The following is a 27,605-nucleotide window of genomic DNA, read 5'->3' on the forward strand; positions in this document are numbered from 1 at the left end:
TAGAATAGATTTAATCTGTAACTCAGAAGTGTCTAGATTAGCAGCAGTTATGGACACCGAGAGCCTGGGAGGAAGCTGCCCCCTGAAGGCATCCCGAGGGGCAGAGAGGCACCCTCAGTTCACAGAGGTGTCGGGTGGGATGTTAGCTTTGCGCTCAGCTTCAGTGCAGTACTTCTCAGGAAGGCCGGTGGCTCTGCAGGGGAAACACAGGTGTAAGGGGGTGTAAGGGGTGTAATGGGTAGGGATAGAGGAGGAGACCAAAGAGGAGGCAGCAGAAGCAGGCTCTGGGTGGCGTTTACAGAACCTAGGGACCTGTACCCCAACCCTGGTCCCCCAATCCATCCCCCAAACACATCCCTGTCGAGGCTCCAGCATCCTGCCGAGGAGTTCCCAGAGAGCCAGGAAGACCCCATCCCAGAACTTTCTCCAGGAGCCCCCTTCAGAGGGCAACAGCCCATGTGGGCCTGGAGTCAGGAGGGAGGCCCTCCCCGCACCCCTGTCACCATCCCTTCATTCCCGATCCCACACTTTCCAGCCCACCTCCCTGGGGAAGAGGAGAGGAGCTGGGCAGGAAGGGATTCGGGCACACCTCAACTCCTCTATCTTTTTCTTCTTGATGTCTTCAATGCGCTCACGCCGCTTCCGGGTCTCCTCTTTGAGGCGCCGGCCCTCCTCGAAGGTGGCGATCCGGTCCTGCACCTGCTTCTGCTGGCTCTCCCGCACCTGGCGCCGGAGCTCATTGGCATACTGTAAGCGCCCCATGGCCTTTTTCTCCTCCTCCAGCTGCTCCTTCTCAATCTGCTCTCTCTGAGCCCTAGAGGAGGGACACGGTCGAATGGGCTGGGCTGAGCTGTCCCAGCCCAGGGAAGTCTCTGGGGGAGTTGCTGGGTAGCCTCCTCCAGGGGACACGCTGCAGAGACCAAGGCCCTCCACACTCAGGCCCTCCTCTTCTGTGGCTCCGAGATCAGCCCCAAAGGCTGATCCCAGCCAGGCCCGGGTTCATGGCATATGACTCGATGCCATGGGCATGTTTAGAAGGGCCCAGTGCTTGGGCCCAGAGCTAAGGCTCTGCTGTCACTGTTTTGAAATTCTTAATTGTTGAACAAAGGGCTCCACATTCTCGTTTTTCACTGAGCCCTGCAAATTTTGTAGCTGGCCCTACACCCAGGATGTCACCCACTGGAAGCTATTGTTCCTACTCTTCTCTCTTATAACAATGCCTAACTCCTCTCCAGCTTGTTCTGAGATAGCTTTCTTTCTCTCTCTCTCTTCCTTCCTTTCCACTAACAATAATAATGACATTAACAAAACCAACAAAGAGGATGTTTAGGAAGTTCAAAGAAGTTGTAAAGTCTGCAATGCTGGCTCTTCTTAGTTGCTGGAAGAAGAAGGAACTTAGCCTGTTATCTCTGATTTCTCTTACTGCTCCAAGTCTCCAACTCTCAGGAGCCTCTGCTGCAAGAAAACTTCACGAACCCTGGCATCAGAAGGAAAACGGCTAATGTAGACCAGATGTTCCGAGAAAAAAAACTCAAATGAAATGTATTCACATCTCAGAGGAAATGCAGTCATAGGCCATCCTGAGCTAACTCCTTTTTTCTTTCTCAGTGTAATCAAAAACAAAAACTAAATGTAAAATCACCTTAGGCCAGGACCTCTCAGCTGGGGTCACTCATACGCCAACCAAAAGCACCACTTCACAGACTCATTTCCCTCTAGCTATCTTCCAAGCTCCACCATGCATGGCATGTCCTCTCGGTGCTCAGCAACTCTTTTACACCATGTAGACACCTCTTAAAATTCTATACCTTCCAGGTTTATCAGAAGAAAACTGCTGACTTCCTTGCCCCTCTGTACTTATACACCAAATCCCCACTGCTCGGACACATCTGTGAAAGCAGAAAGATTCTCCTCCTTGCCTTGCCATTATTTTCCTATATAGAGAGCAGTTTTCTATTGTTTCACGTTATGTGAAACAGGGTGGAAATGGGGAACCTGTATGTGTCAATAGAGAGCCCCTGGGGTGGCAGGCAATTGGAACTAAACAGGGAAGGGCCTGGTCATTTCACAGGGCTGGGGCACGGATCCTGGAGGCTGGCTGCATTACAATCATCTTGGGGCTTTCAAAACTACTGATGCCTGGGCCTCACCCCAGACCAGTTAAATGAGAATCTATGGAGTTGGCTCCTGGGCACCAGTACTCTTTGAAAGCTGCCAGGCATTTATAAGAACCATTGGGTAGGGAAGGTCAGCTATTTCTGCTTAGTCAACAGGCTGACAGTTAAAGGCATCCCTCTGTCCAGAAGCAGGAAGTCCATATATAGGCCATAGAGGAGGCCATGCTCTCGAAGTAGGAAAAGTTGGAATGCTGGCCATGGAAGAGACGCTCCTAGCACTTGGAGATGCACATCATGGTGGTCACATGGCCCTGGAGACCCTAGGTCCAGATGCTAACCTAGAAAAAGATGAAATTGAACTTAAAGCTAGGGAGGGCAACATCGTTCTCAATGGTGAAAAACTGAAAGCATTTCCTCTAAGATCAGGAACAAGACAAGGATGTCCACTCTCACCACTATTATTCAACATAGTTTTGGAAGTCCTAGCCATGGCAATCAGAGAAGAAAAAGAAATAAAAGGAATTCAAATTGGAAAAGAAGAAGTAAAACTGTCACTGTTTGCAGATGACATGATACTATACATAGAGAATCCTAAAGATGCCACTAGAAAACTACTAGAGCTAATGAATGAATTTGGTAAAGTTGCAGGATACAAAATTAATGCACAGAAATCTCCTGCATTCCTATACACTAATGATGAAATATCTGAAAGAGAAATTAAGGAAGTACTCCCATTTACCATTGCAACAAAAAGAATAAAATATCTAGGAATAAACCTACCTAAGGAGACAAAAGACCTGTATGCAGAAAACTATAAGACACTGATGAAAGAAATTAAAGATGATACAGACAGATGGAGAGATATACCATGTTCTTGGATTGGAAGAATCAATATTGTGAAAATGACTATACTACCCAAAGCAATCTACAGATTCAATGCAATCCCTATCAAATTACCAATGGCATTTTTTACAGAACTAGAACAAAAAATCTTAAAATTTGTATGGAGACACAAAAGACCCCGAATAGCAAAAGTGGTCTTGAGGGAAAAAAACAGAGCTGGAGGAATCAGACTCCCTGACTTCAGACTATACTACAAAGCTACAGTAATCAAGACAATATGGTACTGGCACAAAAACAGAAATATAGATCAATGGAACAGGATGGAAAGCCCATCCTGCGCACCTATGGTCAACTAATCTATGACAAAGGAGGCAAGGATATACAATGGAGAAAAGACAGTCTCTTCAATAATTGGTGCTGGGAAAACTGGACAGCTACATGGAAAAGAATGAAATTAGAACACTCCCTAACACCATACACAAAAATAAACTCAAAATGGATTAGAGACCTAAATGTAAGACTGGACACTATCAAACTCTTAGAGGAAAACATAGGAAGAACACACTTTGACATAAATTGCAGCAAGATCTTTTTTGATCCACCTCCTAGAGTAATGGAAATAAAAACAAAAATAAACAAATGGGACCTAGTGAAACTTAAAAGTTTTTGTACAGCAAAGGAAACTACAAACAAGACGAAAAGATAACCCTCAGAGTGGGAGAAAATATTTGCAAACAAATCAACGGACAAAGGATTAGTCTCCAAAATATATAAAGAGCTCATGCAGCTCAATACTAAAAAAAAAAAAAAAACCCAATCCAAAAATGGGCAGACCTAAACAGACATTTCTCCAAAGACATACAGATGGCCAAGAGGCACATGAAAAGCTGCTCAACATCACTAATTATTAGAGAAATGCAAATCAAAACTACAGTGAGGTATCACCTCACACCAGTTAGAATGGGCATCATCAGAAAATCTACAAACAATAAATGCTGGAGAGGATGTGGAGAAAAGGGAACCCTCTTGCACTGTTGGTGGGAATGTAAATTGATACAGCCACTATGGAGAACAGTATGAATGTTCCTTAAAAAACTAAGAATAGAATTACCATATGACCCAGCAATCCCACTACTGGGTATATACCCAGAGAAAACCATAATTCAAAAAGACACATGCACCCCAATGTTCATTGCAGCACTATTTACAATAGCCAGGACATGGAAGCAACCTAAATGCCCAGCAACAGACGAATGAATAATGAAGATGTGGTACATATATACAATGGAATATTACTCAGTCATGAAAAAGAACAAACTTGGGTAATTTGTAGACACGTGGATAGATCTAGAGACTGTCATACAGAGTGAAGTAAGTCAGAAAGAGAAAAACAAATATTGTATATTAATGCATATATGTGGAACCTAGAAAAATGGTACAGATGAACTGATTTGCAGGGCAGAAATTGAGACACAGATGTAGAGAACAAATGTATGGACACCAAGGGGGGAAAGTGGCAGAGGGGTGGGGTGGTGGTGTGATGAATAGGGAGATTAGGATTGACATATATACACTAATATGTATAAAATGGATAACTAATAAGAACCTGCTGTATAAAAAAATAATTTAAATAAAATTCAAAAAAAAAAATGAAAGATGGGCTGCATCGCTCAATCTCTACTTATCTGAGCAAAATTTCTGTAATTTTTGTAGCCCTCCAACCTAATTAAAATTCTGTTTGGTTTATTTCCTATTTTATTTTATTTTATTTTTTATTTTATTATTTTTTAATGGCTGCACTGAACAGCATGCATGATCTTAATTCCCCGACCAGGGATCAAAAATGGGCCTGGCAGTGAAAGTGACGAGTCCTAACCACCAGACAGCCAGGGAATTCCCTGGTTTGTTTCCTTTAAAAAATTTTTTTTGATGTTATAGAGTCTGGACCAGAGCAAGAAGAGAGTCTTTCCCAGTTAGGTCAGAACACTTAGAGCCAGTAGAACGTCCCAGGGGCCAGATCTGGTGGTGGCAGATCTAACTGGTAGAAAGTAGAACTACTGAGACTGCTCACTGCTTTGGGGTAGGAGAAGGGAGACAGACAGTGAGAGGTGTGAACACTTAACTTCCACTTATGTGTTGGAATTATAACTGAGCCAACAGAGAGAACAAAAATAAAAAGATAAAGAGCTGACAAGGCCAGAAAGATGGAGAAATATAGGTGAAGTCCACCCAAATACGAGTCTCTAACATCCTTCTTAGATGAATGGGCAAGAATGGTGTTTTATTCATCTCTAATATCTCCCATAGCATCCAACACAGAGCCTTGACTTTACGTGCTTAGTACATATTTGTCAAAAGACCTCCCTAAAAGCCCTGCTCTGATGACTCGCAACCCTGAGTGTGTGAGTTCTTCTCTCCCTCTCTCTTCAACCTCCCCTGCTGCAGTTTCAGCCCAAAGTTGTCGAGGGACATGGAGGTGGGGAGGGCAAAAGGGACCAGATTTATACCTTTACTTACACTTTTAATGCTCCTGGGGAAATAATCCCTATAATCCCCAATTCCTTAATCACTTCCAGGTGCTATTTTCCAATTCTTTAATAAAATTCTTGGCTCAAGTGTCTTTGAAATATTTCAATTATCCATCTACTTAGTTAGAATGACCCCACCAACCTGGCCAAGGTGGGTGCACATCTGTCAGTGGACATGCCAGAAATTGCCTCTCCACCCAGTACGGACCATCCCTGCCACAGTACCAGGAAGGGAAGCTGAGGTTCCCAGCTCCACCTACCGAAGAATCCTCTCGAACTCATCCCGGTCCCGTTGCACTTGAACGGCCAGAGTGTGCTCCTTGAAAGCCACCTGTTCTAGCCGACTTTTCTGCAGTTTGGCCTCAGTTTCCATCTTCTTCTGTGCGTTTTCCTTTTCCTTTCTGCGCCACTCTCTGTCGGCAACCTCCTGGTTGCGTTTGGCCCGCAAGGCATCCTGGGAAAGGGGGGGGGGAACCACTGAGGATGCAAAATAACTTCAGGTCCCTTTAGGAAGACACCTACTTCGGACTCTGCCTCAGCTTGCTTTGAGAAGCCCCCCGAATTTCTCTAGCAGCAGGGTTATGCTAGGAAAGAATAAAGGGAATCCTGTCATAGAACTTTCAGGTCAGAAGATACCTTGAGGGGTCATCTTGTCCTTCCTCCACCCCCAGCTCATCCCAGTTCTTTCCCTATACCTGAAACACCTCCTGGCTGTCCTACGATTGCTTCTAATTTTAATAACTGCTAATGATGGAGATGGCACAGTTTCCTCTGGTGACACATTTCAATGGTTAGTTGAGGTTGAAAGTCCTTTATGTGGCAGCCAAAATCTGTCTCTTGGACCTTAAGCACGTAATACACTTCTCGATCCTTGCTGCCATAGGCTTGGAAGGAGGCCCATCCCTCCGTCCTCCAGCTACTGAAGTCGAGATAACTTGCATCCTCTCTTCTATACCCTCACCCTTGAGACCATTATACAGGCTGTCAAAGGAATAGTTAAGGGGATGGGAGAGGCCGAGAGAAGCTGAGACTGAATAGGTACCTGCTCTGCCTGGTAATCCTGGGCCTTCTCCTGCATTGCCCTCAGGCGGGCGATCTCCTTCTCTTTCTCCCTCCGGATTCTCTCCTGCTCAGCCTCAAACTCTGCTTCTCGAGCCTGCCAGGAAGAAAAGGCCTCACAGAATGGTTCCCATTGCCCCAGCCTTGCAGAGAGAAACTGAGCCCCTTGTCTATTCAATATTCCCCCTACCCTTTCCTGACTCCTTTTAAGGTAGGGCAAAATGACTAGCAATGCATTGACATGAAACTAATCAGCATTTGTAAGATGCTTCGTTGCTTACAAAATGCCTTCTCCTGTAATATCCCAGATGGTCCTCACAACATCTCATTAGATTGATATTATAAAGAAACTGATGTTCATAGAATTCAAGGGTCCTGTCCAAGATGGCACAGCTAGTAAACTACCAAACGGATTCAAATGCAGGTGAGCCCAGCCTTCATGCTCTGTCTGCTACTTCACAATTTCCAAGTTGCAAGGCTGCTGGGCCAAGTTTCTAGAAATAACAACTGTGGCTTCCTGCCTGTCTTGTAAAGTACAGGAGGTGGAAGTTGTCTCATTAGTCCTTGGGCAAATGGCCAACCGTGCGATGTGCAGTCCCCCAGTGGTTAGCAGACACCTAAGGAATGAACTATCAAAATTAGCTCCCCTTGCCACTTCTCTGAAAGAGCAGACATATCCTTAAAAGCTTTCCATACACAGCTTCCCAACTACCATTCTTGGGTAGTCATAAGACTAATGGCTTAGGTTGGGTGGAAATGTGATCATCCCGCAAAGAACGTTCCTTAGCCTTGTTCCACCTTTCCAGATTTCTGTGCACCCAATGGGTTGCCAGCTTGTGAGCTGTGCACAGCTGGCTGTGTGTCAAGCTGGTCTCTCTGCTCCACGTTGCCCTAGATGGCAGGGCAGGGAACTCTGGAGGCTTCCACCACCAATCTCTGCCTTTAGCTCTAAAGCGGCAGCCCCGGCTGTAAGAGCAGAGACCACTGTGAGGTCAGGGAAGGGCTTGTGATATACTTGGATACTTATGGTGGGCTGTGGGCATGCCCAAGTGCCCGATCCCTTTGCCAGTTTCCTGCTTCTCCCAGCTCCTCCTGCCAATGACATTTTCATGTATGAAGACAAGACATATTCCTCTCCTGCTCAGAAATCAATGGCAATTCCTCATCATTCCACACTTCCAGTTCTGCTCAAGGTCCAAGACATTCCCAACAACTGCTCTCAGCTCTCCATCATCTTGCTACCTCATTTCCCATCACAACCACCAGAGACTCTCTGCTGCAGCCAGTGAAACTGTTCACCAATTCCTACATGTGATTGGCTTATTATCACCACCTTCACTCATTCAGGGAAACAGTTGCTGAGTTCCATACGTTGTACATAGCATTACTCTAGGTACATTCAGCCTGTCTGATACTGAACACACACTGAAGCACTCAGGATCTTTTCAATCAGTCAATGACTAGGTTCACAAGGTTGTTGTAACGACTAGATAAGACAACACACAAAGCCCTTAGCACAGAGCCTGTGTACAGACTAAGTGCTTGATTAATGGTAGTTGTGTGATCGTTATTATGCTGGAACCCCCATGTCCCCAGTCTCACATTCTCACTCTGTTGCCTGCATATCCCTGGCATCCAGTAAGGAAGCCAAAGCCAATAAATGAGCTTTGCTGAGCTTCATTTTCTATCGTTTGCATTTGGAGTATAGAGGTATATCAAATATGCCTTTTCCAATTGCACCCACACCCTCCGCCTACCCATAATTAAGAATCCCTACCATAGAGAAGTATGGTATCATCATGGAACCTCAAAGCTAGCAGGGAAGGCAGGACTCACACATGAGGAATTGAATAACTCCTGCCACCTCAAATCTTTCCTTCTCTTCTTATAGAAATCCATGTTCACTCCATCTAAACCATGCCTAAAAGCTTTCTCTTGCCCTCCATTCCTCACAGACCCCAATCATGCCATTACTCATTCTTGCCCCAGAATGAGTCCGCACATTCATGAGCTGCATCTCCCTATAACTGTTCGAGGGTATTGCTCCCTGTTCCATGGTGCATTTGTTCTTATAAGTACTACAGGGGGTGGTGGTTGAAGGCTCTATTTTCTGAGCCTAGCATCCAGTATAGGATGGTTGCCCAATATAGGAATTTTCACAAGAAATTTATGGGGCAGCTGACTCATGATTGATTACTGAAGATATAATTATCCAGGTCATGAGGAATCCACGAAAACTTTACTTTCACCAATAGTTTTAATTTTCTTCCCTGCCTGCACCTGACCCTCACCCCAACTTCTAATCAAAGGTGTTAACAAGGACAATAACACCCTAATTGGGGTGTCCTTTCCAGGCTACTCTCTGGTAATGAACAAGGGGACTGGCCAAGTGGAAGAGAAAAAGAAGCCAGGCCCTTGAACTAAGGACATGAATTTTAGGATGATGACATAACTATCTTCTGTTGAGTGAGCTTAGTTCTCATGCCTGCATCTCCCTGAGACAGACACTCCATTCCTGCTCAGAAGTCCCAGGCATCAGTAAGCAGGTCCCTACCATCTTCTTCTTGGTAAATTCCATCACCATCTGGTCTGCCAGCTTCTCCTGAGCCAGCAGCTCTGCTTTCTGCCTCTGGTTTTCATCATTGATGCGTTTGATCTCAGCCTGCATCTTCAGCTTTTGCTGGTGTCTTCGTTCCAAGTCCTGCCACCGAAGGGAGAGAGTCTCAGAGTAGAAGGGGAAAGATCAAAAGATACTGGCCTATCAGGACAGAGAGACACAGATGGAGGCAGGGAGAGAAATGCACACTCTGAAGTCTAGCTCCAATTACTGCCCTTGATTAAAGCGGTTCTTTCAAGGGTCATCAATGACCTCTCCTAGCCAAATGGGCCTTTGCAGTCTTCATCCACCTTGACTTTGCGGCAGCCCCTGACACTGTTGATCTCTATGCGCTCTCAGGAAGTGGAGGCTCTTAAAATTCTACTCAGTGTCTTCCCCATGTCAGGCAAAATCCTATCCTTTGTTCATTATGCTTTCCTCCTGCCTTCAATTTCCTTCCCCTATTCAAACCCAAACTTTTGGTTTCTGTTCAATAGTGATGATTAAAATAGATAAAATAGAGTATTGCACTAATTGAGTACTTTTTATTCATAAGACACTTTATATAACCTGCGTCTAACACCGAAATGTGCCCCAAAAAACCCTGAAAGGTAGTCCTTGTTATCTTTCTTGTACAGGTGGAAAAACTGAGGCTCAGAGTTTAAGCGACTTGCCCAAGGGCCATACAGCTAATGAACTCCAGAGCCAGAATTTTGGAACCTGGTCTGTCTAAGCTAAAGTTCCAATCTTCTCTGGAGCTCTTACTTGATTGTCCCAAGTTTTAATTCTCTCTGCATTTCTGAATTCCCTTTGCACTTAAGATGGTGCCACACCTCCTCGGACTTGATCATACGTTGCCGTGAGGATCCCATTCGCTTCCTGTGTGTTCATTCTGCCCCAGCCAGAGGACAGGGACCATGTGTAACACTTCTTCTCTTTCCCAATACTGAGAGGGAAACAGCAAATACTCAATAATGAGGCAGGGAAGAGGGGGCCAAGGTGAGTGGCGAGTGAGAAAGAGAAAAAACCTCAGAGAGAAAAACAATGAGTGATGGACATCAGAGGCCCCATCACCCTGAGTGATGAGATCCCTTCTAAGGAATGAGCCTGCGCCTTTGAAAGCTCCCAGTGATCAGACCACTTCTGAGCACATCCTCAGGTCCCAATGTGGAGGGGCACTGGGACCTTGGGCAGTGGCCTCCCTACCATCTCAAACTTGGACTCCTTGCTTCAAACTCTCCTACCCATCAACTCACCCCACCTCCCACACTGCTCCCAGCTCCCTCCATTTCTTCAAAGACTAACCCCTACCTGGCCTCCCAGCTCCTCCTCAGCCCAGCTTCTACCCTGACGCATCCCAGGCAACACTGCTGACCCTCCCCCAGCTTAGCTCACTGCCCAGTGCAGGGCTGTTTCCTCCAGGAAGCCTCCTGAACCAGACCAGCACAGTGCTGTGTGCCTCCCCCCAGGTCCACGTGGTGCCTGAGTCACGGCCGCCAGCATCCCCTCACTCTCCAAGCACCTGCCTCCTTGCTCACGCCACAGTTCCCCTCCTGACACTCCAACGCCCACACTCTTTTTTCCCCTTTCCCTTTCTTCCTTTCCTTCCTACCTTCTTCCCATCAGTTTTACGTATGCCATTGGTACCCCAGGTAGTATTTAATCCCACTGACCCTCAAAGCTAGAAAAGCTGCTGACTTCTGATCTATGACATACATATAATCATATATTTACTTACTTCTTTGCCTATTTATTTACTTTTTGGTTTGTTGTTTTTGTGGGTTCATTTCATTTCCAAGAAACCAAAGGACTTCCCCTGTTTCTCATCTTTGAAGCCATCGTAAAGCAACCCCAGATAAACTCCCTTCATTCTCTCCATCTTGCTAGCAAGGTGGGGAAAGCTGCCTTTGCATCACCCGGAGATGATGAAGTTCTAGGCTGGGGAGGCAGAGGTTTCTATCTCTGCCTAATGATACTTCCTGGAGACTTAGGGAGTGCCTAGGACAGGAAAAGGACAATGACGTAACACCAGAGTAATTGTGTTGACTCAGTGACACCTGGAACTTTCTCAATGAACCCACCAATGCCCATTCCCCACAATCAAGTTGGATTTTCCAGTCTCCTGCATATCTACCCCAGACCTGTCCTTCCTGGTCCTTTCCCTCTCTCTCCTGAGCCAGGAGCTTGGCCAGGTCTTGTCCGTCTTCATGGCCCTGTTGTTCCCCTTCTCAAGCAGTTCACAAGGCTGCCTGCCCCTCATCTTCCCTGACCATCTGGTGATCAGCCTCCCACCCCTCACACAGATCTTCATACTGCAAGTGCTCGAGAAGCCCTCATAATTATAAGGCCCCCCATGAGATCCTTCCGGGCCCCCTGTCGCTCCTCACCATCAAATTCACTGGGAGATGACAACTCAATCACCCCTAAACATGGGGAAGGAGGAGAACAATAAAAGAATGTGTGTTCCACAAGTTAAATGGCACCATGAGGAAATAATCAGACAAATCAGAATGTGGGACATTCTTCAAGTCAAATGTCCTGGATGCTTCAAAATATCAGTGCTATAAAAATGAATGAATGAATGAATGAATGAGGGAACTCTTCTAGATCAAAATAGACTAAAAAGACTTAGTGAATGCCATGTGTGAACCTTGATTGAATCCTGGTTTGGATGAAAGAAAATAACTGAAAATATATTTTTGTAACAACTGAGTAAATTTGAGCATAGAGTAAATATTAAACGATATTATAGAATCATTGGATTCTAATTTTGTTGATAATGGTATTGTTGACTTGTAAGCGAATGTCCTTCTTCAGAGATACAGGTTGAAGCATATAGCAGCAAAGTGTCAAGACGTTGGCAACTTACTTTCAAAGAGTTTAACAATATCAAAATATTTATATACATCTAAAAGAGACAAACAACTCGGGCAGATTAACAACCACTAAATCTAGGTGAAGCATTGATGGGGGGTGGTACAGTTCTTTCAACTTGTCTGTGTGTATAAAATTTTTTAAAAGTAAAAGATTGAGGGGAAAAAAGAATAAATGCACCAAATGCTTGCCATGTACCTCACTGTGCCAGGGGCCTTTGTATATTGCAACAGATCAGGTAAGGCCAATAGAAGAAGATTTGTTTAAGTCTACCTGGTCTGAACAGGTGTGTCTTCATTTCTTTTGCAATGGCCATGGTTACTAATTTTATTTAGGCTAACAGGAAAAAAGGGTTTGGCTCCTCAACACAATTAATGACACTGGGAGGCAATGTACTTTGGATGAGGCAACAGCAGGGAGTCTGGAACTAAGACACTGCTACTCTTCACCTACGAAGTCTATAATATCCCTAGATAATTGAGGGAAGACAATAAAACATCCCTATGTTTATTTGTGCAAAGCATGTAGCCATATCTTTCCTTCACGTGTCCATTCACACGGATGTGTCAGTCCTGGACCCCAAGTCCCAGTAAGACAGGGACGGTATCCAAATCACTGCTCCTCCCCCATCATGACTCCACAGCCCAACAAATGTTTCATCTGGCAATAAAAAGTTGATGGTGACGATGATGTGAAATGAGCATGTGCCTGACGGAACATCAGCCCACAAACTCAAACCCCACAGTGCTGGAGGGCTTTTTCGCTGTTGCTGGTGGAGCTTGGCATTATGTGTGCGGCCCTGTTACCCTTAGATCCTCCTCCTGGAGCTGTTCCCTATACGCCAGCATCTGCTCCTTCTCCTGCTCCCGCTGTTCGGCAAGCAGCGATCGCTCCTCCTGTTCTTTTCCATCTGTTCCACTATGTGCCGTCTTCCTCTGGAAGAACAGTGCCACGGTGTCTTAGAAACCAAGGGTCTCTGTCTCTCTGTTCTAACCTCCACCCAAATAACCCCAAGATGGGAGGCATCGTAGGAACAGTGTGACAAGTGCCCCCTAACATGGCTATGCTTCATGAACCCAGGACCAAACTCCTTCCCCAGAGGGTCCTGGCAGGTTGGGTCCTCTCCCTTCTGAACTCCTGGTTCTGGGGCTCACTCTTCTTTTTTTTTTTAATTGGATGCAGTCCACTTTATTGATTTTTTTTCTTTCATAGATTGTACTTTTCTCTTGTTGCAGAGCATGGGCTCTAGGCACGAGGGCTTCAGTAGTTGTGGCTCGTGGGCTCAGTAGTTGTGGCTCACGGGCTCTAGAGCACAGGCTCAGTAGTTGTGGCACACGGGCTTAGTTGCCCCGTGGCATGTGGGATCTTCCCAGACCAGGGCTCGAACCCGCGTCCCCTGCATTGGCAAGCGGATTCTTAACCACTGCGCCACCAGGGAAGACCCTCACCCTTCTTGATATTCCCTCACTTCATTTGTTTGCCCAAGAGGCACCCACATCGTAACACACCTTCTCCCTTTCAGTGTGTAAGAGCTTCTGAAATCCTACCACCTCCCAAGCCTTCCCAGAGTAATCAGAGGGAGTGACCTTCTCAAGCTGGCTTCACAGAGCTTCCCAGAGTTAAAAAGCCCATGACTTCTGTCTCTGGTGCATCTGCTATCACCCAATGTATCTCGTCTTCCCACTCCACCTCCCATGCCTAGTTTGCTAACTGTCCTTCTTATACCCAATCGTATATTTTAAGACCGTCAGCTGCTGGTGGACAGGGCTGAGTCTGAGGAAGTCTCTCCACTCAGCAGTGCCCTGGCTCAACAATGGAAAGCAGAGAAACCAGATTCTACAATCAGTGTTGCCAGTGACTCCCTATGTGTTATTTGGATGTCAATAAATTTGGAAGCATCCAGATACCGTGATATATGAGTAAAGGCTGAGAGAGTGGGAGAAGACACAGATTAGGATAAGAATCTACGGGAAGGAATAGGAGATTGGCATTCAGATAGAGCTCTTGAATGGCTTCATGACTCCAGATGAAATACACTAGAGCAATGAGTAAGAGTTATATGGAAGCAGGTTTAGACTCAATATAAGGATCAGGTCAAATCATTAGAGCTGCTGATAAGGCAGGGATTTTCCTTTCATTGGAACTGTTTATGCAAAAAATGAAGAGCCACTTGGCCATGAAATAAACTTTTATTGGGAGCCTGCTATAGTGGACCAGGTACCTACTAGAAGTACAAAGATGAATGGTACATGAGAACAGAATACAGATGGGGAGAAAGAACTGCCACTCAGTGTGGTGCAATGACTATTTTTTTTTACAAGGACTATTTATAGAGGTAATTCTTGAATTATATGTTTGGCGTTCTAAATCCAGGATACTATGATTCTATAATTTACCTGCGTTGGGACTTGTCCTTTCCTGAAAAATGAAGGGGACTGAATTTATTCATTCTAACATATATTAAGCACCTACTACAGTCCAAGCACTCTGGTAGGCCCAGAAGCTACAGAAATGAATAAGACAGGGACCCTGTCCTCAGTGAGCATATAGCCTGGTGAGGGTCAGGGAGCCACAGTGCAAGGAGGGGTGTGCCAGAGTATAAACAGGGTGTGGCGGGACCCAGAGAAGGGAGCCCTAAAGCCTGCCAGGTGAAGTGAGGGAGGTTTCTCAGGGGAGAAGACAGCAAAGCTACATACTAAAGGAAGAGAGCGCGTTTTTCGGGGGAAAAGGAAAGAGAAGGGTATTCAAAGGAGAGGGAACAACAAAAGTCATGAGCTTTTGTCAAGATCTGGCATGTTGGGGGAAATGAAGGAAAGCCTCATAGAATGGATGGCAGGAAAGGGTGCAAAATGAGGCTGAATTGGGGCCAGATTATGAAGCACCTGTTGTGATCTTGGAAATAAGCTTTAAGAAGTTCTGTGGTTCTCTGAATCACTCCATAAAGGTTTTGAGATAATAACAGAGGATGATAATGACCATTTCTCGCATCTTCCCCCTTTGCAAGGCTATATGGACCTAAAGGCACGTGGAAATGACTTAGAGAGGGAGGTGCCAAAGCCATCTCTTTACCGGATTCTCTCTTCCCGCCTCTTTCTGTGCAGCTCCTCCTGCCTCTGCACGGATTTCAGGCGCTCCACCTCCATCATCTGATCCAACCGCTTCTCCTCTGCATCCAGTTCTTTTTGGATCAGCTGCTTCTCCAGAATTTGGGCATCCCGGATGGCATGGCACTTAGCATTGAGGATGATCTGGGGAGTGGAAATGAAGTTGTGGTACTAGGCCTGGGAGTAAAGATGGGGGGGGAGGGAAATGCATCACGGGGATGTGGAAGTTGGAGCGGGGAGAAATGGGAGTAGAATCCTATTGAGTGTGCTCACAAGCCCAGAAAAGCAATAGCGTCTTTCAGGGTATTGGATCTTAGTGTTTGGGGGGTCATGGATCACGCTTTGGGAATATGATGAAAGCTATGGGCTTTCTCCTCCATAAAATTCATTTGCATCTGTACACACAAAATTTCCATAAAACTTCAGAAGTTCATGGTCCCCCTTAGAGACCCATGAACCCCAAGTGAAGACCCCCTGTTCTACACTTCGGGGAAACAAACATTCTTGCAGAGGCCAAGCCACTAGATTTTTAAGCTAGAAGAGCCCAACATGACACATAAGGGAATGAAAAACCATGAGCCGTCAATAAGAACTATGGAGTAAAAGCTTTGGAAAATAAAAGGAAGTAGAGAAGATTTACCTGAGAGACAGAAACTGTAGATGAAGGGGTGGGGGAGTCAGCATTTTTCATTTGGCCAGGAAGTGAACCACATGCAACTGAGTTACACAATAGAATTCCAAATGAGCCTCTGGTCTTTATGCTCTCAGCTAAGGGAAGCACTTTGAACACGACAAAAAGAACCCAATTGCCTGGGACCACCATACGTGGCCAGAATTGAACTAGCAGGATAAAGATACAAGTAACATCCTCACATGCCTTTATCAACCCACAGTTCGCAAAGCCTCTCCCATATATCAGCATATTTAATCCTGCCAATAATTCTGCTAAGTAGTTTCACCACCCTCATTTTACAAAGGAAGAAAGTGAGGCTCAGGGAGGGCAAGTGACTTGCTGAAGGTCACACAGCAGGCACGTGGCAAGTGCAGCTCTCCACCCCATTCCCCTGCCAAGGCCAGACCCTGACCTTTCACCCCTGCACCCTGTCTCCAGCTGGAGCCCATGCTGTCAGGTGTGTGAATAAGAGATAAGAGGAGGGAGGACTTCCTTGGCGGTCCAGTGGTTAAGACTCTGTGCTCCCACTGCAGGGGGCATGGATTCGATCCCTGGTCAGGGAACTAAGATCTCGCAAGCTGTGTGGCACGGCCAAAGGAAAAAAAGAGAGAGAAAGAGAGATAAGAGGAGGGAGGGAGAATGGAGGGCTCACCTTTCTCATGTCCTTCAGCTCCTCCTCCTGCTCCATCCGCAGCTGGCTGGCTCTCTGAAGGAGGTCCTGGGCCCTCTCCTTGGCCACCTCCTCCAGATCGTTGAGCTTCTTGCTGTTCCTCCAAACCATTTCCTTCTGTTTCATGATCTTCTTGCGTGTGGTCACTGCGTCCTATGGGAGCCACGTCGGGATTAGTGGGGGGGTTACTCCCTGTGTTCTGTGCCCTGGGCACTAGCCTGGCTGCCACGGTTGACCCCAGATGAGTTTCGCATCACCCCACCGCACCACTGTCAGAGCCCAGGGGTTTCTCAGCCTGGCTTCCTCACCCTTCCCGCTGCCCTGCGGTTCCTCACACACACAATCTTAATTCTACAACATGTCCTCTTTAGCACGTTCACGCCCCATTTTAGGGTCCCCTAACTAGAGCTCCCAGTCTTGTGGGAAGCCAGCCTCTCCCCAGCCCTTCTCTCCAACCCCCCTCTGCATAGATGGGGGACGGGGGTAGCTACCACAGTGGCTTCCTTCTCCTTCTTGAAGGCCTGCTCCCTGGCCTTGAGTTCTTCTCTAGTCAGGACGTGGGATGCCCATTTGATCCGCTCAAACTCCTCAGGGCTCATGATAAGGGACTCCCCGGAGGGGTCCTTGGTAGGGATGCTGACACAAGGATTGAACAAAATTAGGGAGGGGAGGGGAGGGCAAGCTCTCAGCACCACACTGCAGGCTGCTCGGCTCTCTTCCCCACCCCTCATCACTGCCCATCACCTGCAGGGACTCGGGCAAGGGCAGGAAAGACAGCCAACTGCGCAACGGGTCCACTGGGGAAAAGGGGTCCCAGGCAAGAGTGGAGTAGCGTCACGGGCTAAAAAAGGGACAGTTTAAGGACTTTTCCTAAAAGGTCCAGTTCATATGCTACTTTCTCTGCACTGCCGTGTATGACCCTCCCCCATGTATACATACATAGACCACCTCCTTCCCTCTGCTCTCCCTGCCAGTGTTGTGAGCAACTTCTGTTTCCCTTGCTGGATCACAAGCTCCTCCAGGATACAGACTCTGTCTTAACCCCACAGGCAACCCAGTGTCTGGCACAGTGCTGGGCACAGAGTGAGGATAAATAAAGCTATTGAATTGAACTTTTAAAATAGATGATTCCTGGGCTTCCCTGGTGGCGCAGTGGTTGAGAATCTGCCTGCCAAGGCAGGGGACACGGGTTCGAGCCCTAGTCTGGGAAGATCCCACATGCCGCGGAGCGACTAGGCCCGTGAGCCACAACTACTGAGCCTGCCCGTCTGGAGCCTGTGCTCTGCAACGAGAGAGGCCGCGACAGTGAGAGGCCCGCGCACCGCGATGAAGAGTGGCCCCCGCCTGCCACAACTAGAGAAAGCCCTCGCACAGAAACGAAGACCCAACACAGCCAAAAATAAAATAATTAATTAATTAATTAATTTTTTTTTAAAAAAAAATAGATGATTCCTCAAGGATGACATAAAAAGAGCAAGGGGATGCCAGACAAGGATGAAGCGGATGCCAGTGAGAAACAAAAACATCCCTGTGCATCCAGCCCAGAGAGAAGCTTTGAACCCTAAATATTAATTAAACTCTCTGATCAACAATAGTCAGAGACATGTCTATAGACCTTTCTAGCCGCCCAACACATTCAACAAACCAATAGATAATTATAATGATTACAAACAAATGACACACATTAAAGATGGAGCAGAGGCATTAAAGATGTCTCTGGGTGAGGCGATTTAACAGGTACATGGCTAGGAGGCAGGAAGTTAAACTTCCTCCAATAAAACTGGTGCAGGGAAGGTGTCCAGGAGGTGGACGAATGAGGGAGTGGACTTGAGGCTTAGCCAAGATCTTGTGGTTCACTGGGTGGCGTGGCCCCAAACATCTGGGATCTGGAATAACAAAAAATGATCTAAATCTGAGACAGCATCTCACGCTGCTCTCAGCAGCCCTGACAAGTCACCAGCAACTTCACCTCCAACATGTTTTTTAGGACTGGACCAGTCCAAGAAGGAGACATTTCTTGGGCTCCAGGAGTATCTGCAGGGCTGCTACCACATCTGGCCATTTGATGCCAGAGCTGACCAGAGTGCTCCTGGAGCTCTGTCCCAGCCATGCCTCCCCAGCTTGTGACACAGGCTGCATTTCCTGGGAATTCAAGTTTTTAGTGAGTGGAGCCAGAGTAGAAAGAACGGTTTGGAGAATGAAGCACTAGCACAAGAGCTAAACCACTGAGTGACAGTGTTGCCTCATTTCACACGGCTGAGCTGGGCCTAAACCCCACAGGAGAGGCCCAAGCAAGGGGACCGCTCCAGTCAGGAAGCCATGCTGAGCTAATCCCAAAAGAACCCAAGAGCCCTTGGGAATTTCCTCTTCTGGCCTCAGAGCCTGGGAAGAAGCCAAGGGGCTAATTAGGCATCTGGTCAGTTTCCCTTTGCTTCCTATTCTTGATGCAGCCAGAAGGAAGTGACTCATCTGGACATTTCCCTTTACCAGTGGGAAAGTGCACTAATGGGGGCTCAGAGAGGACCCCTAAGCACCTCCCCTCTACCAGCCCCATAGGACCCACGGCAGCCAGAAGAAAGGGAAGAGAAAGAGAATCAAGGACAATGGCAGTAATAGATACAAGGTGGGGAGAAACAAAAGAAACCAAAATGGAGAAAAAAGGAGAATCAAGAAACAAAAGGGGGGAATGAATAGGAAAGAGGTGGGGTCCGCAATGACAGAATGAGACCAGGTGGGTTTCCCCATCTCCCCGCAGAGGTCCTCAGTGGAAAGGCTCTGTGCGCTAGGTACTCACATGAGCTCCCGGACCATGTCCCGGGTGATGAGCTGGACGGTCTCTGGCTTGTGGTCCAAGCCCAGGGCAGTGAGAGTTTTCCGAATGGCATGCTTATCTCGGAGCAGCACGAGGGGGCTGTCGCTCTGGGTCAGAGGCTGTGGTGTCAGGAAGGACAGCTTAAAAGCTGGTCACCACACTTCCTGCTGGTCAGCCCTAACTTCAAGTACAGCCTTCCCCTCTCCTGGGGCTTCTACCCCATCCAGCGGCAGGGGAGGCTGGCTGGGGCCCAGACTGCAGGGACACCAAGAGTAGCCAAGGGCACTGGAGAGAGAAGCAAGGGTACTCTGCCCTTGAACATGGGCCAGATGTGCTCTGTAACGACCAGCTCTTCTGAGAGCAAGGTTTTCTTTATACCTTGTACAGATACTCCAGAGCAATGGGGGCGCGGGGGGAGGGTGCTAGCGTACGTCCATTCCTAACCTAAAACCATCAGGAATGAAAATTTGGGGTCTCTAGGTCTCCTTCCCTCCATGGTTTACGAAAGAAAAAAAATAATTTAGCTCTCCTGACCACACTGTGGGTTTGAAGCATACAATTTGTACGGAACCATCCAATCTATGAAATTTGTTATGTTTAATCCTTTCTAGTGATTCATTTACTTCATCCCCAAAAAAGCCATATGGAGGAAGTTAGAAATAGCTAAATGGACCTGGTGGAGCCTGCCCTTAAATCTAATGGGGTGAGGAAGTCAGTGAGTTAGAATTCAGCAGGAGAATACAAATTAGATATATGAGGTTTTTTTTAAAACGTTCTGACCATGAAGGAGTTACATAATAAGAAAATGAAATCACTTTTCAGGAAATTTTGAACACAGGAGAGAATTTCATTTGTCATGAACGCAGTATCTGTGGTCCTGAGTAGAGGCAGGGGGCATGGCTTCGGTGGAGGTCCTTCCTGTCTGGAGAATCCCGCTTTTGCACACCCGTCCCTGGAGTCTGCTGCCCCTGGTGCCCATCTCTGCTTCCAAGTGGCACAGCTCAGTCAGGTCACAGGCCACTTCTGCCCCTACTGCCGGCTGGGAGAACTTCCGGGACTCTCACCCAGCAAAAAGGCAAAGAACAGGCCAGGAATAGGCATTACTTTGCCTGCACACTCTTGCAAGTCAGCAGGACTAAGTCTGGAGAACTCGGCCATTTCCAAATCTATCTTCACTTTAACTAGAAGACTCCCCATGGACTCAAAACAAATAAACGACACGTCTGTAAGTGAAATTGCATTGCTTTGATTCTTTCCCTTGTCAATAGGAAACTGTTGCAGAGTGGGCATCTTCTAAATGGATAAAGATGCCCATCTGGAACACTCTGGAAAGTCCTTTTTTGTTCGCAATGAGGATAGTGAGGGGCAGGGGTAGACATCAACTCTCATCTCCCCAGTCTGCCTGCAGCCAGAGCTGTTCACACTAGTATTCACACCACCACTGGTATCTTTCTTCTTTTTCGCTTTTCTCTGCTTCTTTTTCTTTTCTTTTTTTTCTTCCAGTTTTCTTGAGACATAGTTGACATACAGCACTGTATAAGTGTACAGCATAATGATTTGATTTACATCCATCATGAAGTGATAATCACAATAAGTTTAGGGAATACCCATCATCTCATACAGATGCAAAATTAAAGAAATAGAGAAAAACATTTTCCTTGTGCTGAGAACTCTTAGGATTTACTCTAACAACTTTCATAGATAACATACAGGCAGTGTCCCTTTCCTCTCTCAATCTCTCACCACCCTTCTCTCCATGTCTCATCCTCCTTCTCTCCTTGCCTCTCTTCCTTCTTACTGCCTGAACATCACGTGTACCAAGGTTACTCCAAGTTACACTCTGGTTCCCCTTCTCTAGTCGTCAGCCTCTTGGATGGGATGACATTTGCAAATAAACACCTGCCTGTTTCCCAAAGCAAAGTAACTGTTTTAGCTGAGCAACTGGGAAAGAAGGATGATTTTGTGCTTTTTCACTCTGATGCTATTCTCGGATGGAGGGGGAATTATGTTGGTCTGTATCTGCAAGCTTGGGCCAGTGGCCCTCAAACATTTCCATCACGGGGCGCTCGCTGAACAAATAGCGAATATTGAGTGCTCTGCAGCTGAGACTCCCTTCAACGTTATAACAGATTTTTAAATGCTGTGAAGACGTAAGGATTTCATGGTGGAGGAAGCCAGGTGCCCTGTTTGCTTGGGCCCCACTAGGCGTCCGAGCTCGTGCACTCGAGCCTCAGAACCCCTCCCTGTCTTCAGTCTGAGAATCACCTGGGAGGGGGGTGGCCTGCCCAGAGCTAGCATTGTCCTGAGCAACGCTAGTTTGGGTCACTGCCTCCAAGTGGCAGCTCCCTGGAGGGGCTGGGTGAGGGTTACCTTGATAGCTCCGAAGAGGCTCTCATCCACCTCGGAGTTCAGGGCTTTGGTCCGATAGCAAGGCCTGTTCCTTGACCTGTTGGAAGTGGTAGAGGAGGAGCTCAGGACGCCGGCTGTGCTTAACGGCTGCAGGGAGAGGCAGAGAATTGCGATCATCAGTACTGAGTGCCATCTGGACCCCGGGCAAGGTAGACACTTCGCCAGCCCGTGCTGGGGGGACGTTGGATGGGCACGTGGGAAAGCACCTGGGTAAGCCCTGAAACGTAGGGGACACCCCACAGGAGCAGGGGCTGGCACACCAGCTCAGTGAGGAGGAGGACTCCTGAGGGTCCCCGGCTAAAGAAGGCCAAGACACCGTGCGGCGGAGAAGGAAGGAGAAAGGACACAGGATGGCAGAAGGATGACCTCAGTGTCAGCTCGGTTCTAGTCTCCCACAAGCACAGTCTTGTGAGGCCACGTGGGCTTTCCTGCCCAGATATGTAGTGTCCTCTTCACCTCCAACCTCCTCAGCCCGAGCGCCAAACCCCCTTCACAACTGACACTACTATTTGACCTCCTTCATGTCCCCACCATCTCACAAGGTTGTGCTGGGGACCTGAGGACACTCAGGATGGAAAAGCACTTTGCCCACTGCTGGCGGGTGGTTGGTGCCTGATAAACTTCAGTGTATTAACAGCTACCAGCTACAGTTAGGCAGACCGGTTCACAGCATACACCATGATGCTCTTTCACTCCCAGGACCCCTTTAATGTGCATTAGTCAGTTTTTAACCATCCAGTACTTTCTAGATTTGGGGAGTTCCCTATCTAATGAGGTGAGAGAGACAAGGATCATCCCTGAATGTAGAAGCTGAAAACACCAGATGTTTGCCTTCCAAGCCTGGGCAAAGGACCCCTAGGCTGAGCCATCAGATGCCCCAAGCCTGACAATAAATAGGGAACTAGTGATGAAAGAAGGAGAACATGGAAACCCCTTCTGACAAAGGCAGCCACACCCCGTGTCTGGGGCAATGCCGATAAGGGCACCAGCGGCAACTGCCCACAATAAAGCTGCCAGTGCTGGAGGTGCAACAGTGCATCGAGGGTCTTTGCCAGACCATTTCTGGATTGTGATTTAGGCCTAGGTTCTGGCTGCAGTGCCTCCTCTGTTCTCATTTTGCAAGCCTACTTGCCCAGCATTGGTGTGAAGTCTGTGCGCGCTCCAAAATCCTCTCCATACATTCCCATCTCCTTAAATTCGAGTTCTGGCTCTGTTGCTTATAACCAAGAACCCTGACTGATACAACCTCCTTTCCCCAAGGTCAGTCCAGCTTCAGCTCACACCCAAGAGGAGAAGTCTATCTCCAGGAGGCAGTGTCTATGAGGACTGCAGGACAGCTCCAGGCTTAATCTAAAGCTGATTCAAATCTCACTCTGGAGGAGCCCACATCTCCCGCAGTTCTCTGAGCTGGGACACCTCGGGCGAATGGGCTGGACACGTCGGGTCTACCAAGCCTGGGAATGAGCAGCTGTCAGGAGGACAGGGTGAACGGGGAGATGCATTCCAGGTCACTAAACACTGGACAGCGCGTTTTGAAAGTTCCCTCTGGTCCGCCATGACCACACAGACACCCTCCCACCCCGGCAGCACCTGTTCCACCTGTATCAGGTTTTCACACTAAATCGGGCACTTATTCTCCAGCTGGCTCTGTTCCATACAACGAGCACCGCTGTGTGCACCCTTTCCCTCCCAGCCTGGCACAGCCAGCAACAGGCTTACAGAGGGCGCCTCCCTTTACAGCCTCAGTCAGCACCCATACAGTAGAGCAGAGAAGCTCGGCTTTATTAAAAAGTAAATACAGCAGCCCCAAGGATGCCTAAGAACAGACTCTGAAGGGTTATTATATGGTAACTGGGGACCAACAGCTGCCCTTTCCACCAAAAATAGAATAAGGGAAATGAATAGAAACCACTATAGGTGGGATTGAGGCAAAGCATTGGGAATAACCAGAAAAGATGGAGGGCAATGGAACATGAGAGATGGTGTGAATTCTGTAGACAGCTAAGGGGAAAGGTGCCTGGCACGTAGTAGGAGCTCGATATGTATTTGGGGAAGAATGAATGAATGAAGCCAAACAAGACGACCTCTTGGGGGCTGCAGACCAGATTGAGACGGAAGCCTTTCCCAAGTATGCCACCACTCCACATTTTCCATACCACGTATGTGCTCTGCACTGTGGAAAATAATGTATGAGAAAGGGCTTTGGAGCACAGATGGAAAGCATTATTGTTGTTTTGCATTTGTTTTCCTGTTCCTTTTCAAGGGCTCCTGCAAGCTTTTCCCTTGGCCTTGGGTGTCCACCAGACTGTAGGTTCCTCCAGGGCCGGGACTGCATCGCTTCTCTCCTATGCTCTTGATACCCAGGTCAAAAGGAAGTCGCACAAGAGATACTCGACTGCCTGAGCCTCGAAGTCAGAACATAGGAAGGAAAACAGATGATGACCACAGAAAAGCGGCCACTGGGCAGAACAGAAGGAAGCCCTGAGCTCTGGGGTTGGGTGGCTGAAAACCCTTATTGGGGAAATGCTGACTTTGAAGCCACAAGCCTTACACCAGGGTTAGAATAACCAGTCTTGCCAAAAGCAACAAGAAGGATTAGGGAGGTCACTGTGTAAAAGTACTAGAAAAAATGAAGGACCAAGCAGAAATGGAAAGTTAGATCCCTCTGGGCTAGAGGCAATAGCCAAGAGGTTCTTTCAGGAGGTGAAGGGCTGGTTTTATTTCTTGCATGACCAAATAAATATCCCCAAGAAGCTGAGCCATACCTAGAGAGAAGCCGGCTAGTCTTCCCTGGGGGAAGGCAGCTCTTTTTTTTTTTATTTATTTTTGGCTGCACTGGGTCTTCGCTGCTGCACGCGGGCTTTCTCTAGTTGTGGCGAGCAGGGGCTACTCTTCCTTGCGGTGCACGGGCTTCTCATTGCAGTGGCTTCTCTTGCTGTGGAGCATGGGCTCTAGGTACGCGGGCTTCAGTAGTTGTGGCTCGTGGGCTCTAGAGCACAGGCTCAGTAGTTGCGGCGCACGGGCTTAGTTGCTCTGTGGCATGTGGGATCTTCCCAGACCGGGGCTCAAACCCGTGTCCCCTGCATTGGCAGGCGGATTCTCAACCACTGCGCCACCAAGGAAGTCCCAAGGCAGCTCTTGAAGGTAAGGAAAGACCGCTGAGGAGACAAGGATGATTGGCAAAGATGAGGACTGGGACAGAAAAAGATGCCAGCTCTGCCTTGATATTTTCCTTTTGGTGACCTAGCTGACTCCCTGTCTCTTCAAATACCATTCTATCCCAGGTTTACAAGAATTCAGCCATTGCTGGGGGCTCTGGGAGAGACTGATGCAGAAAGATTAGCTGGTCATTCAGAAGATGATTTTCACTCCATTGTAGATACAGGATGATCTCCCTAACATATTAAGTTTATATATATATATATATATATATGTTCTAGTCCCTGCTTTCAATTCTTTTTTTGTTTAATATTTATTTATTGGCTGCGTCGGGTCTTAGTTGCCGCATGTGGGATCTTTCCTTGTGGCACGCGGGCTCACTAATTGTGGCGCGTGGGCTTAGCTGCCCCGCGGCATGTGGGATCTTAGTTCCCCAACCAGGGATTGAACCGGCATCCCCTGCATTGCAAGACCGATTCTTAACCACTGGACCACCAGGGAAGTCCCCATATTAAGTGTTAAAGAAAGCAGATTATAAGAAACATGCAAGTACAGCAGTAAAAATGTTCATATGAAGGGTATGCACCCAGAATGTGTTACTAAAAGAAAGTTCACAAGAATGTTTAACAGTAATTTCAGGTGAGTATTAGCATCTTAAGGTGTTCCTTGTATTGAATAACGTTCTGCACTCAGTAGGTAACTCTCTTTATGACTGGGGCAGGGGGAGGGGGCAACTATTTTTATCTGACTACAAAACAAAGCAGTGGACCCGGTGCCCTGACTCTGAACACAGAGAGTGCAGCCCTTAAAAAGCTGCAGTGCCCGATGTCCTGAGACCCGGTATGTTCAGCTCAAATCCGACAAGACAGATCTCGAACAGGGCTGGAACAGGGCAGTGTGGAGTTTCCATGATGTAACTGTAACACCTGTCAACTGAACAAAGACAAAGGCTTGTCCTTTCCTGGATGTCCTCTCCACCCTGGGATCTGGTGTCTCTTTTGCATATAGGTTCACCACAGGCTGGCAAATTCAGGCTTTGAGCTCTTAGCCTGATTCTACCTCCTTTCTGTAGACTTTGGTTACTAAGAAGGTGGGGATGCCCATGAACCAGGCACCTTACCTTCCACTGAGTGATACATTTGGGTCACCTCTTTCCTCAAATAAGACTAGGTTGGCCATCTGTGGAGTACCACTTGAAGATGACATCCTACTCAGTACTGAGGCCCTATCCCTCCTTCTGGGGGATGTTATTCATTGTTTTTGTAAGAATCCTGGAGGTCTGCCTAATTGTGACCCTCCCCCCAACTATCACCCCTCCCCACTCCTCCAAACACTCTCAAAAACTAGTAGCACCATACACACACACACACACACACACACACACACACACACACACACACACACTCTTGGTCTCACAGAAGGGCAGAGATCATTAACTTGACCCATTGCTTCTCAAAGGTGCCCATATGCCCAGTCCTGTCCAAGGGACTTCAGAAGGGCTCAGTCAACAGACCAAAACCCCTTCCTGAGTGGCCCTTGGGTGGGGAATCCCTGATTTGCATGAGCCAAAGCCCACAAGTCTAGCCCAGGTGCAACTCACTGATTAATTTGGACTCAGAAATATGACATTTTTGAAACAGGAGAAAAAGAGAACTAACATCTACTGTGTGCCCTTAGATGCCAAGTGTGATGCTAGGCCCTCAGAGACAGACACACAGCACTGGGCCTGTAAATCACCCAGGAGAGCTGGAGATAAATATGCATCGTAAAATGCGTAAGTGCTCTTTGTGGGAGATTTGTTTCTTTTATAACTAACAAGGCTCTTCTTGAAATCCTGACTTGGGGACCCTGAATTTAAACCACTGAGCCCCAGAAAAGCAGTGTGACCTCTGAGCATGAAGTGTGTCCACAGGTACATCACAGACTCCTTTGCCACCGGGTGTGCACCCAGAAATTCTAAGGTTATTTCCAGTAACCCAAGGCTCCAACACCTATCCTCTGCCCCTCTCACTTATTCCTCAGGGACCACACCGTCCTCATGGGATCCCAGACATCTCCTTCATACCTCCTCCCAGGCCCGCTGCCCTTTCAACCCTCATGACCCTTGTCCTCTCCATCCTGGTGAACCCCAGGCCTGCTAGACAGTCCCAATCCCTCTCCAGGGACTTTCAAATCTGGTACCCTCTTCATTCATTCATTCATTCATTTGCAAATGTTTGTTGAGTACCTATGAGTGACCCAGAGCCCCAGTAACAGAAGACAAAACTTAGGCTCAGGACATTAGGTGACTTACACATTGTCACCCTGCTGGTCAGAGGCAGAACGCGTACCATGACCTGTTATCTGGCCTCCTCACCGATGGTTTTCCCACATCACATCCCACAATCCCCAGCCCATGGAGGCCCCAGACCGATAGGAGGGGGAAGAAGGTTGGGACAGCCCTTCTCCCTACTGCCTCTGCTCAGCACCGGATCACATTTCCAATCGCTATCGACCCCACCCCTAATTTCTCTTTTGGACCCCCCTCAGGACTTCCCTTGCCTCTTCCAGGGGTGTCATCCCCGCTCCTGGGCCTTCCTGACCCCAGACCCAACTTCTGTCTGTCTCCCAGATGCCCACTTTCCCAGATTAGAACCCCAACCCAATTGAGGACACATGAGGCCCCCATCCGAGGTTCTCCTCCACACCCGGGACCTCACCATCTCAGCCGCACTCTCTAACTCCGCGCCTCCACCGCTTCCGCCACCCACTGCACCACCGA

At 47.6% G+C, this 27,605-nt stretch overlaps 1 protein-coding gene across 1 annotated transcript; it reads right to left on the minus strand.

Moving 5' to 3' along the window:
- Positions 1-27,605, minus strand: CFAP45 (cilia and flagella associated protein 45). Its single transcript, XM_036837003.1, is given in 13 exon segments — positions 1-193; positions 590-814; positions 5,749-5,942; positions 6,531-6,644; positions 9,102-9,248; positions 12,824-12,915; positions 12,918-12,952; positions 15,087-15,265; positions 16,447-16,617; positions 16,956-17,100; positions 19,259-19,395; positions 21,647-21,772; positions 27,544-27,605. Coding segments are annotated over 13 exon segments (1,647 nt in total). The 5' UTR covers positions 27,547-27,605; the 3' UTR covers positions 1-114.

The sequence above is a fragment of the Balaenoptera musculus genome, chromosome 1 (assembly GCF_009873245.2).
Source record: "Balaenoptera musculus isolate JJ_BM4_2016_0621 chromosome 1, mBalMus1.pri.v3, whole genome shotgun sequence".
In the NCBI taxonomy this organism is placed as follows: Eukaryota; Metazoa; Chordata; class Mammalia; order Artiodactyla; family Balaenopteridae; genus Balaenoptera; species Balaenoptera musculus.